Source organism: Sphaeramia orbicularis, chromosome 22 (genome assembly GCF_902148855.1).
Source record: "Sphaeramia orbicularis chromosome 22, fSphaOr1.1, whole genome shotgun sequence".
Taxonomy (NCBI): domain Eukaryota; kingdom Metazoa; phylum Chordata; class Actinopteri; order Kurtiformes; family Apogonidae; genus Sphaeramia; species Sphaeramia orbicularis.
The window spans coordinates 4,537,487-4,553,617 of NC_043978.1; the positions used below are offsets into that span (position 1 = coordinate 4,537,487).

Consider the following 16,131-nt stretch of genomic DNA (forward strand, 5'->3'; position numbering starts at 1 on the left):
GTCAATAAATCAATGTCCTTTTCTCATCAGTGTGTAGCACTGCAGAAAACATATTTAAAGGCAATCTAAAGACTTTGTGTCAGGGAAATACATTTTTAAAGAATAATAATGCTGTGAAGCGTATTATTCATTTGAATAGCAAACATTGTCATGACAATTGTCTTAATGATCTTTTCCAGATAATACTGAGCATAGCTATAACCAATAACAAGCAGTAGCAGTGGTCTGCATAATATCTCAGCAGGGGAACACAATGGTTTGATGGTTCACACAACGTCCCTTTTTAACAATATTAGGTCTATCTTAAATGACTTTGCTTGTAGGAAGCACAACCTGCTTAAATGTCGTCCTTTTTTTTCCTTTTTTATTAAGCTCCATTATGGTTTTTCAGTGGTTAGTAAAATAAAATGTGTTTACCAGTGTTTTGTAGATTTGTTTGCCTCACTAAAACAGTTTGGTTCTGTTTAAGAATATTTATCGTGTGTCCAGTGGGAAAACAGATACAGAGCCTCTGTCTTTTACATCTTTCAGCACAACTGTGTCTTATACCTTGTATATTGTTTTTGTCTTGTTCATCTTCTTTTATATTTTTGTTGTGTTGCATCTTTTACATTTTTGTCTTGTGGCTTTAATGAATGCTTTGGAACCAAACAAAATCCAATAGGCATGAAACACACCTGAAGAAATAATGATTTTACATTTATTTGAATACATATTGATTCTGATGCGATCAATTCTCAAGGGAAACATTTCTATCATGGTAACATATGTGGCCAGACTATGGTGCCCTACATCTGACTGAACAGTCCAAATGAAAAAAAATACAGTGTCAGATCCAGTTATAAATATTATATTGTACATGTAAGTAAAGCAGCAGAGATATCAACATGATAAGTGTGTGTCTGTTTAATGCACTGTTAAGAGCTTTGACTTTGTTTATTGGTTGACAGACAGTTATCTCCAATTCTAAAAGATGGTGTGCTAATGGCAATGTTTTTTTTCTCTTTTCCTGTCTTTCTTCTTCAACAGAAAGTTTTACTATATCACTTTGCTGAGGGACCCGGTGTCTCGCTACCTCAGCGAGTGGAGACACGTGCAGCGTGGTGCCACATGGAAAACCTCCCTCCACATGTGTGATGGACGAACGCCGACACCCGAGGAGCTGCCGTCCTGCTACGAGGGCTCTGATTGGTCTGGCTGCACCCTGCAGCAGTTCATGGACTGTCCTTATAACCTGGCCAACAACAGACAGGTAGGACCACAGAAACAACCCAGGATTCACACAGATCACAGAGACACACCTCTATTTAGTTTGAATATTTGTTAAGTCTTTCAGCGTGGATTTTAATTTTGGTGTAGCTTTGCGTGTACATAAGTAGTTCTGTTTTCATTTTTAATTCCATCAATGGACTAGCTTGATTTAATTGGGACTTAAACTAGTTTTAGTGTTGGGTTATGTTGGACTACAACTCCCAGGATGCACTCAGTCTAATTATAGAGTTTCCAAGTTGTCTTGTTTCTCCAAAGTGCAATCTGTATCTTTAGCTCACCAACAACAGAACTGTCAGACAACTCTCAGGATGCATTTCCCTGACAAATGTTCGCTGTAAAGTTTTAAAGTTGTATTTTTAGTTTTAGGAAATTGACTAGATTTAGACGAAGTTTCATTCATGCACTTTCATTTTCATCCATTTATGTATTTATGCATCTCAACTGAAGAATATCTGAGATTGTTTACTTGTAAGGTGTTTTTTTATGGCACCATACTGCAGAGACGCATCCACATTTTGTTGTATTTTTGCACAAAACTAGCAGTTCCTCTTCTTTTCTAATTATTAGTTTATACAACAATTATACTAATTTAATAAAATGAATAAGAAAAAAAGGACAAAAGTTTCTGACTTCAGCATCTTAAAAGTGAGTATTTTTTGTTTTCTTTCTTCCTCTACAACAGTAATAAGAATAAACAGTACATTTTATAGAACAAATATCAGGTCAGTTAATCAAGATAAAAGCATGATTTAGACGCTACCTTATTTCAGTTAATGAAATCTTTGTCTCTTTCGTTTTTTTTCTTTCAGTTGTCTTAGTTGTGGTTAACTATAATAACCCTGACACTGCAGCACTGTCACATATAAATCTCTGCATTATCGACCGAGTAAAGATGCAGTAAATTCTGCTAACCTTTTCAGCCAGTGCATTAAAGCTACTCGTGCACGGTCTACTGTTCCGGTCCATTCATATCAATGCTACAGCAAAGAAAAGTGAGGCGTTCACCCCTGCTCACAAAGAACATGACTTCTAAAGCACTGGTATTTGGGTTAACTGTCACAAAAACAGCTAATTTTCATGGTAACAGCGGCTTTGAACCTGTCTGCAGTTAATGACACTGAACCACTTCACTGACGGGAAAATACCAACATCAGCCACAGCAGATGGAGGCTCAGTTTTGATGGAAGACGAAATGAGGTCTTCATTTTATCTAATTTTCAGGACATTACATTCTCAGCTGAAACACTAAAACTTCTGACTTACACACCTCATCGTCCCAGCAGTGTGTTATGTTCTGCCTTTAGACTTGTGAGATGTTCTATTGCATAGTTAGTTTCTGTCACATTCTCACTAGGGATGGGTACCGAATTCTGTACTTTTATTGGTACTGACCGAATTTCAGCAGTACTACAGTGTATTGATTCACGTTAAGTCAAACAGCACCACATTTTGATACTTGAATGCATCCTCACGTTGCTTGTGTCGGGGAGAGAGTGGAGTGTCTGCCTGACACGACGTCAAGGTGACAACGACAATATCTGTAATGCTAAATCTAAAGCCAGCTACGACAACACCTCAAACCTGAGGAAACACTTAGTCAAACATAATATACACCTGAAGGCTGAGGAATGTACAATATTCGAAAGACTCCCGCACCAGGCACCATCACCGCACCTGCAGCAGATGGCGGCTTCTCACCTACAGCCAGCATCGGGGGAGAAGAAGTGGTGCAAAAAAAAAGTGTGTGTGGAGCGGGCTCGGCTCTTGCCAGAAAAAGTAGATAGGTTGGTGTTCCTGAAAAAGAACTGCCAAACATGAGCAGTATAGTTCATGCTAGAGAGAATGGTTTGTTTTTGTTTGTAATACTTAAGTTTGAAAAATATTATATATGTTATAATTATTTTTAGGTTATTTGCCCTTCCCCACACACACTTTTCTCAAGGTTTATGTTGTAATGTTATTTCAAGGGCTGTCAAAATTAAGGCATTAACCCAGATTAATCCATCATCATGATGAATCTGATTAAAAATGGGGAGACACTAAACAGCACATTGGCCCTCTGGACAGAAATATGAGGACAAAAAAAACCCAAGATGGAACAGTCGATGGACATAAAGTACTACGCACACTCTGCAGGAAGGAGTTTTATTTTCACCGAAGCACTTCCATCTTAAAATACCACATTAACGCAAAGCATAAGTTTGTCAGGGATTCTGCTAGCACTTTGGCTAATGTGTCGTCCAGCTTGCAACAAACACATTAAGTGCGTATATATTCCCTTCTTACTTGAGTCTGTTTGCTCATTCAAAATGAAACTCTATTAATATAGATTAAAAATTAACATTTAATTGTGGTTAATCGAAATTAATCCACAGCAAGCCTGTGATTAATCTGGTGAAAAATTTCAATTGTTTGACAGCACTAGTTATTTCACTTGTGATGTTGAGAAATAAATATTCAGAAGTTTCGAGTATCGGTACTGTATCGGCTTAAATGTGAAAGGTACCCCTTCCTAGTTCTCACCATGAAGAAGAGTTTTCAACACCAGAAATGTCTGTCCATTAACACTGGCTTTCACTACATTATATCAAAATGAACAAAATAAGCTCGAAATCACCAAATCAGACAGGTGTATTTATGTCTTCTTATGTCTTGTCTTTTACTGCGTTTTTGTTGTTTATCCTTTTCTTCAGTTTTATCTTGTTTCATCGTTTATACCTTCTACCTCTTATTTTGTCTCTTGGTCATTTGCATTTTCTTCCATCTTTTTAGTCCAATTTCAGCTTCCTTTTAATCACACTGCATGGATCACTTTGTCTTGTTTTGTATCTTACCTATTTTTCATTCATAATATCTGGATTTGACTGATATGAAGATGGCTTTCTAAAATGCATTTTGGATGTTTGGCCCAGCTCTAGAAAGAGTAACGTTTAAGAACAGCACAAATGTGAGCATACACTTGCAGCACATCCACCTTCTTGAGCATCATCAGGTGCTTGCCTGCTGGCCATAAACACCTCAAATTCACACCTCATTTTCTCATGCTATCTTAGTCCTCCACCTAAATTTGCTGGCCAGCTTATCTCATCAGACCCCAAGGCTGTTATTACTCAGGGTCCCATGACTTATATATGTGGCACATATGCAACACACACATCGTTACACCCTTAAAGCAAGAGGCACAGTGGTGCAGAAGAAGGTGTATGCACACAAACAGCACACACAAAGTACATTAGTGACACCAGTATCAGTATCTAGTCCCTGTTTCTCACTGTGACAAACAGCAGCAGAATGTCTGTCTCTCTCTCTCTCTCTCTCTCTCTCTCTCTCTCTACTCTACTCTACTCTACTCTACTCTACTCTACTCTACTCTACTCTACTCTCTGTCTCTCTGTGTGTGTCAGTCACTCAGTCCGTCACATGATTACTTTACTCAAATCGATTAAAATAATTATTTGATCATAATTTTCCTGAATCAAAGCTTTGTCTCCTTAAAATCCACAATTTTGAGCTCAGACAAACTCTATAATTCAACAATTAAAACCAAAGATACTCAGGACTAAAGGCCAAAGATTCCAGTCTGGCTGCTTTCACTGTCACAAAAGGATCTTAATAAGTGGCATCGTAATTGCTTGTCTATGGAAAAATTTTAAAAGATCGTCACAGAGGTCATCTGATTGCTATGGAACAAATAGTTTTCACTATTTCACCATTTTGATATTTTCTTTTTATATTTACGTATTTCAGCTTTCACACTCATCAGACTCTGTCAAGACCATTAAGGCTCTGACATGGTTGACATCAGGAGTCAGTGATTTTCACATAAATTGCACAAGATTTCAAACACATTGTTACATTAAAGCTATACCGTATGATGTGGCATTTTTACACTTTTCTTTTGTCATCTTAAAATGCTCCTGATAAGCGTGTGTCAAACTAAAATGGAAAAGAAATCCACCAGGTATTGAAACTCTAAAATGTTTAATTCTCATATATTTCTGATAAAAGTCTGACCAATCATTTTATTCGGTCCAAATGAAATAATTGGCTGAACCTGGCTGAGCCTCCTGTCAATCATCCATTACGGCCGCCCAGCATCCGATCCGCTATCGCCGTCTCCACATCCGAAATGGGTACCTCTGAATCTGATGCTTCGCGCTGCTTCTCCTGTCACTGACCACAGTCTCCTGTCTAGGATGTGTATGGATAACACTCAAATGCACATGTGGAAGGAAAAAACGGATTTATTAACAGAAACAACAACCAAGGGGAACAAACAAGAGTCCGATGAATGAAGGATGGAGATAAAAGTCCGGAAGTCAGCTGTACTGGACTAAACAGGTCTGCACAAAGCTCAGCTTTTATGACCGTGGGACTCATACAGGTACATGTACATGGTGTCACACAGTGAAGGATTATGTAGGATGATAAATGTATGGACTATGAAACCTCAAATGTCCACGGAAAATTTGCGGAGGCCACGCGTTCACAGTGCGCGCGCCCGTCGCCAGGGTACTTCATGTCCATGGTGCAGTGAAGACCCTGACCCAGCACTGACCAGACCAGACCCTTAAATACAGGGTCTACTGATGGAACAGGGGCCGCGGGCCCGCAGCAGGTGGATGATGCATCTGATTACTGAGGGAGGGGTCCGCGGACACACTGAAGCGGACCGGACCTCCGCCTCTGCTTCCTCCACGCGCATCAGGTGAGAGGAGGAGAGAGGAGGAGCCTCAGAGCTCAGGCAGAGGGAAGTGGGCGGGGCTTTGGAGGGAGGCGGGTTGTTCATGTTCAAACTTTTACTAAGTGCTGTGAGAAATGTCACATCGGTAGGTATAGCTTTAAAGAGCAGTATTACCAGTACAGGTCATAATTATTAATACCTGTTTTTTGAGATACTGTGGTACCTAGACTTAAGAGTTTAATTTGTTCTGTGGCCAAGCTCGTAACTCAGTTTGCTTGTATGTTAAATCAATTTTCCCCATTGAAATTAATTGAAATGCCATTAATCCATTCCAGCCCCCCCAAAATCCTTCCAACTTATGGATAACTTATACCAACAAAAGCTCAGCATGCTGTCCATGTAGTAGCCAATAAAAAGAAAAATGTGGGAGGACTAGTAGGTATTCTGGTGCCAGATCCTCCATCTCTCTGCTCACCACAGCGTCTTAAGGAGTACTGACAGGTTCCTCCTGTCAACCCCATTTTTATATATCCTACCTGGCAGCTCAGGAGCCACATGTGGCTCTTTCATCCCTCTGCTGCAGTTCCCTGTGGCTTTAGAAAATTAATAATGAGTATTTAAGTTAAATGTATTTTATTTTAGTTCATTAGGGATCATAGGTAAGGGTAGGAATGTAGATCAACCAGTAAAATCAAGAGCTTTGCCTTTTGGCTCAACTCCTTCTTTACTGCAACAGACCAGTATAGTGTATGCAATACTGCCAATGCTGCCCCAATCCACCTGTCGATGTATAGTCATGAGCTGTGGGTAGTGACCGAAAGGACAAGATCATGGATTAGTTTCCTTCGCAGGGTGGATGGGTTCTCCCTTAGAGATAGGATGAGGAGTTTGGCCATCCAGGAGGGGCTCAGAGTGGAGACGCTGCTTCTCTACATCGAGAGAAGCCAGCTGAGGTGGTTTGGGCATCTGGTCAGGACGCCTCATAGATAGGGGTGTAATGGTGCACTCATTTGTACCAACCCATTTTGGTTCGGGGCCTTCGATACAATATGGAGGTGCGCCAAACGAATACATGTTGCCTATGTGAAGAACACAAACACTTAGGAAGCAGGGTGGACACAAGCAGAACCCATGTGCAGGGTTTCCTCTATATACATTCAGCAGCGGCAAATTCTCAGCGCTGCTGCAAAAAAAACCAAATCATGACAACAGAGAGTGTAACAAAGGCACAGAAGCTGGGTTGGATGTTCGAAGCATGTTAAGTTTCATTTTCGGTTTTCGGTTTGTTGCAGCTTCGTGTCACAAAAGAGTCCAAAAGAATCCTATATAGCAAAAAGTTTTAATTTTTTATTTCAAGTTGGCAAAATCAAGTGAACCTGCTCCTCTTCTCCTTCACCATGCCTCTGCTGTGGCGTTACTGTGAAGTCACGTTCACAGCACCTCAGGAAAACTGTGAAGCGTTCAAAAATGCTCAGTAAATCACAGTATTTTTCATAAAAGAACATTGAACATATAAAAATACAAAAATACATAACATGTGGGGTGCCTGTTAAAGCAGAAATGACTGAACAATATTTTGTAGAAATGTCCTGTGTTGTAGTTATGGAACCCCCCCCCCCCCCCCCCCCCCTTCACTGGTCTCCTTCACTGTACCGAAAATGTATCTAACTGATGACCTCTGTTCCAAAACACACCAAACAGAATTTTTTCTGTACCGTTACACCCCTACTCATAGACGCATCCCTGCTTAGGTGATCTGGCCCAGAGCCTTATAAAGAGAGTTACGACACACTTTGATGCCACCCGTCCGGTGATCACGTGGTTCATGTGAGCCTGAATAGGTCCAAACAAACTAAGTGCTGTCATGTTATTCTGCGGGAGAAACAGCAGTGAGCATGGTAAATCTCAAAATAAACCACACACAACCATTGTGTCACTACTGTATGTACTGTTGTGTGTGTTATACTTTTGAGTAGTGGGGTTGACCACTGAAAGGACTGCATTTATTACTTTGAAAACTTACATTTTTGGGGGGAAGGTTGGTGTTACCTTGGGTATGCTATTTACGTGAGCGGTGCTAACTTTACAAGTTCATTCATTCTGCAGTTGTACTGTACTCATAAGGAAATAGACAATTTACCATTTTTAAATTTTACTATTATAGGACTGAGGTACAAGCAGAAAACAGTGCTTAGCTGTCTGAACACTGTGCCTGCCAAGCTCTGCTCTCCTGATAACACACACAATAAGGCATTAAGCAGTGGATAGCATAGAAGCTAACTTAGCATGTTAGCGTTGGAATGAATGCTAAACTCATTAAAACTCAACATTAGCAAACTCAAAACCCAACAGAATTCTTATAGGATGAGTCAGATCTTACAAATGCCAAGTTACAGAAGTTTCGCTTCCTTTAAATTATGCATAATAACTTCAATGAACTTTTATTGGCAGAGCTCAACTCTATAGCAACTCACCTCCTGACAAACTTTACCAAACACCACCAGATTCAGCACAACAACAAAAATAAAGCCCACTGATAACAACATTTGCACTAATGTTACCTTACCTTAAAAACTCCGTAATTTGTGGTTATAGTGGTTAAATCTCAACAGCTGACCAAGTGAAGCTAGCTAACTATAGGGCAATTGTTTAAGATATAAATGTATACATACATATTAACACATACCAAAGAAAACAGAATTCACAACATAAATGTCTGTTAATACAGGAAATGCACTCAATAATTTGAAATACGATGATATCTTATTAACTTTGCGCTGGAATTGCTAGATCAGTTGCAATAGAAATGAATGTGTTTAGACGGCGTTACACTCAATGTAGGAGCTAACGGCCCCTCCAGAACACGGAAGTAGGTTCATATATCATCAGCCACATTTTACAGCAGGAGTCTGTGGAAGTGTCGCGACTCTGACATATATCAAAGACTCTGATCTGGATATGTCCAACTGGGAGGAGACCCCGGGGCAGACCCAGGACACGCTAGTGGGATTATATCTCTTGGATGGCCTGGGAAACCCTCCGGAGGAACTACACGAGGTGGCCAAGGAAAGGGAAGTCTGGGCTTCTTTGCTCAGGCTGATGCCTCTGCAACCTGGACCTGGATTAGTGGAGGAAAATTGATGGCTAGTTCATTGGTTTTTAAAATATAATTCTAAATTTGAAGATTATGGTGATATTACGTATTACAGGTCACAGCAAGGTCACAAAATCTCTAATTTTCCTATCTCTCATCATTGAGCAATTTTCGAAAATTCATAAAAAATTCAAAACGACTCCAATTAGCCTCCAATTTGATACACCCGTAGCTTATAACAATATCTTGTATCTGGCACAAAATTGTCCACATCCATTGTGGAATGTGGACTCTGTGGACATTTCAATTTAATATTGAAAATCCCATTTACGACTCATTTTTCATTATAACTCAACAAATATTGATTGGAATTTAATATAATTTGACATACACATGACTGGTACCAAGCTTCAACTTTTTCTGCTGTATGGAACAACCTTGAAACTGTTTAATTTAAAAAGAAATAGTCGATCCACACATGCACACCGTTCGGGGTGGCCTGGTGGAGGTTTGCGTTCTCTGAACATTTGTTGAAATGTAGAGCCCATAGGGACTTGTAATCACTTAAAGGTTTTTATTAGTGTATAATGACACGAAAATCAGAAAGTTCATGTTTTTGTTATATTGGATTCAGTCATTTATGGAGTCTGACATGTTTTTACTGCAGTTCACATTGGATCTAATCTTATTTTTTTCCCTTTATAGCAGGTTTCACTTACCATCAGGTCCATAAATGATACAAGTGTTTTAATTTTGCCTCTGTATATGACCACAGTGATCAAAGAAGATGTGATATCACCGGTGTGGTCTTCATTTGGCTGTGGAATGTTTCCTGTTGCAGATGTTTGCTGACACTGAGGTTTTCAGGTTCTCAGGGTAAACGTTGGGTTCTGTATTTGACCAGACATCACTAACCATAACTAACCTCTGTGTGTAGGTGCGAATGCTGGCAGACCTGAGCCTCGTTGGCTGCTACAACATGTCTACTGTTCCGGAGAAGAAGAGGGCCCAGCTTCTCCTGGAGTCAGCCAAGAAGAACCTCCGGGACATGGCCTTCTTTGGTCTGACAGAGTACCAGAGGAAAACCCAGTTCTTATTTGAGAGGACATTCAGGTTGCGCTTCATCAGGCCATTTATGCAGTACAACAGCACCAGAGCAGCGGGGGTGGACCTGGACAATGCAACGGTCAGTACAGCAGCCACGCACGCAGCTCATGTACATTTAGTTTAAACTGCAAAAATCCCATCCCAGTTTCATAAATGGGGATTTGATTTTTCCAGTCTTATAAGTTTACTGCAGTCACACTATGAACCATGGATCTCCTTATGTATATGTATTAAGATTAGGCGATAATAATCTCCTGAATCTCAGGCTACACAAATTAAACGGCATCAGCACACATCGTGTTATATGTAAACAATGAAGCTCTGATCGCAGTGTTAGAAAAGTGGTATTTAAATGCACATGAAATTATTCAAAATCTAGGTGGAGGAATGTGGTCATGAGTCAGAAGAATACCACAACTTGGGATGCATCCTGTGCTGGACTTCATTTAAAGAGGCAGAAATGGATTTGGGTTGTTCATAAAGATAGGGTGAGGAATTCAGAGTATTTATGCTCCACATCCAGAGGATCCTGGGTAGGAGATCCCCTAAAGGCGGCCATACACTGTGCGATTATTTCGATCGTTGCACACAGCTCCATCTCAAACTGTGTGAATCAGTCGTACAGTCAGGCTCACGATTCCTGTTCTCACACTGTACGGACCGACGCTTGTATGCGACCTGACTGCTCACACTGTAGGACCATACACCACAGGACGCACGACACATTTGAGTGTTGTATCCGGAAATACAACGTTAAAATACCAAGGAATCCGTAAAAGTGCATAGACGATTGTGCATTGGCGTGAGTCACGAAATGGTAGTGCTAAACAAAAACCAACGAGCTGCTTTGGTAATATGTGCCATTATCTGTGAGGAATCAAAAAAGAAGAAAAGACAACGATGTGTTTGGTGCAGGCATTGGTTGTCCAGACGTGGACAGTATGGGCTGTCATCCAGGAACTAGAGGTAAGCTGCAACAGCTAAACTGCACGAGGACAACAGCCAGCTAGTGTTAGCTTGTACGCTACTGTACGCGTCTGTGTTCGCGCATGCACAGTGTGAGAATTTGAGGCACATCGGTTCGTGGCACTGCTTTGACAGTACGATACACTCACGAGGAGCGAGCAGGATTTCAAACAGCTCTGTTTTCCTTTCGAACACACGATTGCTGGTCGTGAGGTGGTCGTGAGGTGCTAATCGCTTCTCTTTACCCCATGTACACTGCACGAAGCACGACACACGATTAGAGGCACATCGGGCCCGATCCCAGAAAGAGTCGCACGAGTGAGAAATCGTCTCTAAACTCGCACAGTGTAAGGCCGCCTTAATGCCTCCCTCAGTGAGGTGTTTATGTCCAACTGGGAAGAGGCTCCACAGGGCATCCAAATCTTCCTAGAAGAACCTGACAGCAACCATGTTCCATAAAATTTTGAATGAATTCCAGATTAACTTTGGAGAAGCAGCAAAAAAAGAAGACAGATTATGTGTGTGCAAATTCCTCAATTTAGAGGATTAAAACAGTTGGTATGTTTTTTAATGAATGAGACTGAGGAATAATTTGGTCTCATGTTTTAGTGTTTTCACAATATCCAAAGCACAGGGGCAGGCTGTGCATTTGGTACCTGGGCCTTCAGTGGGGACTTACTTGACTTAATCCACCTCTTAATACCACTACTATGATATAACAATTATAGAAACCATTAATACTATACAAAAAATACAAAATAACAAGGCGTGGCATTACAGAGAGAGAGGTGAATACCATTATTACTAAAGCAAGACACCCAGTTAAGATGACTCCAACTCCTTCTACACTACGCCATGTACAGCATCTGGGTTAGTTCACAATCTATATTTATCTAATAACATGACAAAAACAAACAAAATGTAAATAAAAATCATAGCCTATTCGCCAGAGATACTCATTATTTATATACATAATCCAGCCTCCTTTCTTTATGCAAGAAAACTTTATTAACTCTGTCATAGAGGTGATCTGTGTGTTTCAGTTCCATCAATTATTCCTGTTTTATGTCCATGGAGGCCAAGGCTGAGAGTCTTCTCTGTCCAGTTGTATTACTGACATAAGTTTCTATTCTGTTGAGGGCAGGAAATCTCCGCTTGACAAGCAACCTAACATCAGGGTTGGCCAACCTCTCCTCAGGATTTCCAGCTTTTTTGGAAAAGTCCGCCTTGAAAATGTATTTTTAAGTATGTCCAACACCAAATCATTTTCCTGTCCTCCATCAGCCATTGTGGGCGGGAAAAAATCTCCCTCAAATGTATTAATGGTTGAAATCAATTTAAATGAGCTTTACTGGCATGAATAAAAAAGAATTTTGCCAAAGCTATATCAAATAATAGTTTTGTTCTCACCATCCAATCAGAGGAAGGATAAATACTGATGAAATTGTGTGCCAGTTAGCTGGAATCTGATTGGTTAAAGAAACAGTCCCGATGCTATACAATTTAAGTTGCACAGGCCAGCGATACTGATTTTGAAGGCCCTGGGCAGATTAGATTAACCCTGGCTACACATAAATTGACTGATTGGACAAAATATATTATATCCGCATACACGTACAGTGCAGCCAAGAGAAACACTAAGAAATGAAGAGAATAGTCTATTGGGAATAGATTAATACAATTTCATGGAGCAGATATTACAATTTAGTTTGTAAATGTAAGTCAGTGTTTCTGATGATGTTTAGGCAAGCAGAGAAGGACTTAAGGCTGGTTTATGCTTACCGCATCAGCAAGCTCCGCGTGGCTTCACGCGGTCAATTGACGTCATTTTCACAGCCCCACCCCTTCATGCAGCTCATCTCAAGCTAAAACTTTCCACATCGCGCACCTCAGAAAATTTGTAAGAGATGTGCGGACAACATGGCCAACATTCAGGAGCTCCTGGTGGTAGAAGTACAGAAGCACAGGCACTTGCATGACTCGTCACACTGGGACCACCGTGACAGCCGTGTGGTGAACAATTCATGGAGGGAAATTGCAGCGACAGTCGGCAAAGAGGAGGAATGGGCAAAGAAAAACTGGAAAAACATTCGGGACAGATATGTAAAGGCAAAAAAGACCGCCAAAGGGAGAAGTGGAGACCCAGGGAGGAGCCCAAAAGTCCCACGGATTCTGAGAGAGTTGAGCTGGCTCTCGAATTTTATTAAACACAGGGAAACAGACACAAATTTCCCTCTGGAGGAGGTAAGTTTGTTGATAACTATGTGAAAACAGAAAACGAACTGATGAATTTTCTTCTTCTCTAGTTTTTTTACTGTGATAGACGTGTGTTTGTGGCACACTGCCCCCTGCAGTTTGGGAATAGGCACCGCGCTGAGCCGCCTGGAGTATAAAAGCACCACGCATACTGTCGTGCCGACTCGCCGCGTCTATCTTCTGCATGTCACGTTCGTGCGGCAAGCATAAACCAGCCTTTACTGGCCCTGACAGACCACCACTGCCAAAACACCTGGGATCAGGTGACTGTTCAGTTCAAGTGAGTTACATCAGGATTTATTAGAAGATAGTATTTTTATTTACCATTTTGCACATTAACTCTTGTCCAGAAAAGGCAAAAAATCCCTCAAAGAAGCAAAAAGCCTTTTTTTCCCGCAAAATTGAGCGAATTTTTTTCTCCCTAGTTATGTCATGTATGCATTAAGCCTTGACCAAACATGCCTCTATGATTTCTTATCTTTAATTTGGTGCTGGACAAAATCAGTTTATACATACCTTTAGACAAGACATCCACTACAGAGCAATAGCAGCACTAATAGGGAGTGTTGTATATTTGTAGTAGATACAGATTTATTTTCATAATGTTTTTCTCTGAAAGGTTAAAGGCAAAAATTTGCACGCAACGTCTTTCTTAGAAGTTTAACAGCTCTTGTACATTCTATTACAGAAATTGAGAAATAAACCAATACATCATTAAGAGGAACATTAAATGAGAAGGAAACTAAACACTGTGCTCCTACATCACTGTGAAATGAGTTGAGCTGACTTTCACTGTTCACATCAGCAGCTTCAAACATGATATTCACATCCTGACTGGGCCCAAGTGGAGTTCTGATGCTCAATTCAGTCCTTAGCACAGCTCTGATTTATGCATTAAACCCTGTAGGACATAATAGTAAATACACCTAAGCATTAAATGAGTTTCCAAAATTTGCCTTCAAATTGGGCTCTGCAGAGGCTCTGTGTGATGCTGTTTAATTGTTTTTCAGATGTCACATACTGACCTCAGCAGGTGACAGGAGAATATTTCCTTTGGGCAATGCTGTAAAGCTCTTCCACGTATCAGTGAGGGGTTTTTGATTGAAACATGTTTGTAAATGGCTGGTGTGATAGATGAAGTCTTTGTGTTGATGAAGTGAGCGTCTGCTTTTCATGTGCTATCCATCAAACGCCTTTGATTTTCAAACAGTGAGGTGGCACTCACACATTCAAGTTGCTCACAAATAATATTCTGCACTGCTTCCTCATTTCAGAAGGATTCTCTTAACTGAATGCATGTCTATCCATGTTCAGAGCAGATGATGGACAGCCCAGGTTGTACTTTCTGTTCATCCTCCATCTTGGATAAATACCATAGAATTGAATCCATTGTCTCTTTCACACCTTTTCTGTTTTGTCATGGTGATATGATGAAAGCAATGTCTCAGAAACACCTTCAAACCTCAGCTGACACAGGACTAGTATAACCTGTGGACCCTCCACTGTGTCAGAAAATAACCCTCGTCTGTTTCATACAACCCCAAATCTGTTTTTGACCCAAATTTCCTCAGTTTTATGTCAGATCTCACCACTTGGAGCAAAACAGAAAAATGTTTTGTTCTCCTTCTCATCATCTTCTGTGGGTTTTGAATTTGCTCTTTCGTGTACAACCACGCTATACTGTGACACAAGGCTCCTGAATTTCCCCCAAGAACACTTTAAATTTGTCATTCATCATCACCTGCACTGCACTACTACATTTAATTGAATCAAGGAAAATAATCGATACATTATTCTAAGAAAAAATAATCGAAAGCTGCAGCTCTAAAAATGTCACAAATCACAAGATATTGATTTCAACAGGGCTAATGTTACCATAGGATCTCTGTCTTTTATGAAATAGGGTAGGAATTCTGTCTTTCTATCCGTCCAACTGATTTCGCAAAGACTGTTCACCTTATTCTTTTCAAATTCACACATTTTCTTTACCACTAGGAGAGGTCCAGCACACAGTTTAATAAATGAATTTCAATTTTGGAATTTTTGAAGAATTTTTGAAAATTTTAACTCAAAAATGTATCCATCTGATTTTTCTGAGATTAATCCGTCCAGTTTAGGAACAGTTTAGGATGTCCACACTTTAGCATACAATGACACTCGCACAACTATGCCTCAGATAAATAAAAATAAGAGAAAGGATTAAACCTTTGACTTTCAAAAGGAAAAAAAAAGTGTCATAAATAAAAGGTGGAGGTCAAAGGTCACTGTGACCTCACATTTTTTGCTGTAACTCAAAAGTTCATATGAGAAGTGTCACTAATGTTTAATAGAATAACGTGATGATGCAAGGACATTTTATATGCAAAAGTTCAAAGGTCAGTTGTTCACTACATATTTGAATTGATTGAATCTTGTTTTTGCAAAATCACAGCAATCACACAATTCTACTTAACCAGAACTCACGGCAATAATGATGACAGAATGTCACTGGTGTGTAATAGGATGAAATTATGTGAAAACTAGAAAAGCACTCGGAGAGCGCAGACCTCCGCCAAGCGCAAAAATTCCCCACATAATCGGTGATACAAATCCTACATTTATTTTTTAAAATAAAATCCGCCTTCTGGATCAGATCCGGATCAGCCTTTGAAATGTGATAGAGGACCCCATTGTCAATTCCTGAGTTAAATTTCATGAGTTTTGGTCAATAATTAAGCGAGATATTGGGAAACGAAAATTTTGGCCCCATTTA

The 16,131-nt window shown here is 40.1% G+C and overlaps 1 protein-coding gene across 1 annotated transcript in view; it reads left to right on the top strand.

The window, feature by feature from the left end:
* The window catches only part of hs6st1a (heparan sulfate 6-O-sulfotransferase 1a), a 132,305-nt gene that overhangs the window by 108,514 nt on the left and 7,660 nt on the right, over window positions 1-16,131 (top strand). The window contains exons 2-3 of the mRNA XM_030126765.1: window positions 1,030-1,252; window positions 9,988-10,236. Of these exons, the coding sequence (XP_029982625.1) occupies window positions 1,030-1,252; window positions 9,988-10,236 (472 nt within the window). The remainder of the gene's footprint in view (window positions 1-1,029; window positions 1,253-9,987; window positions 10,237-16,131) is intronic.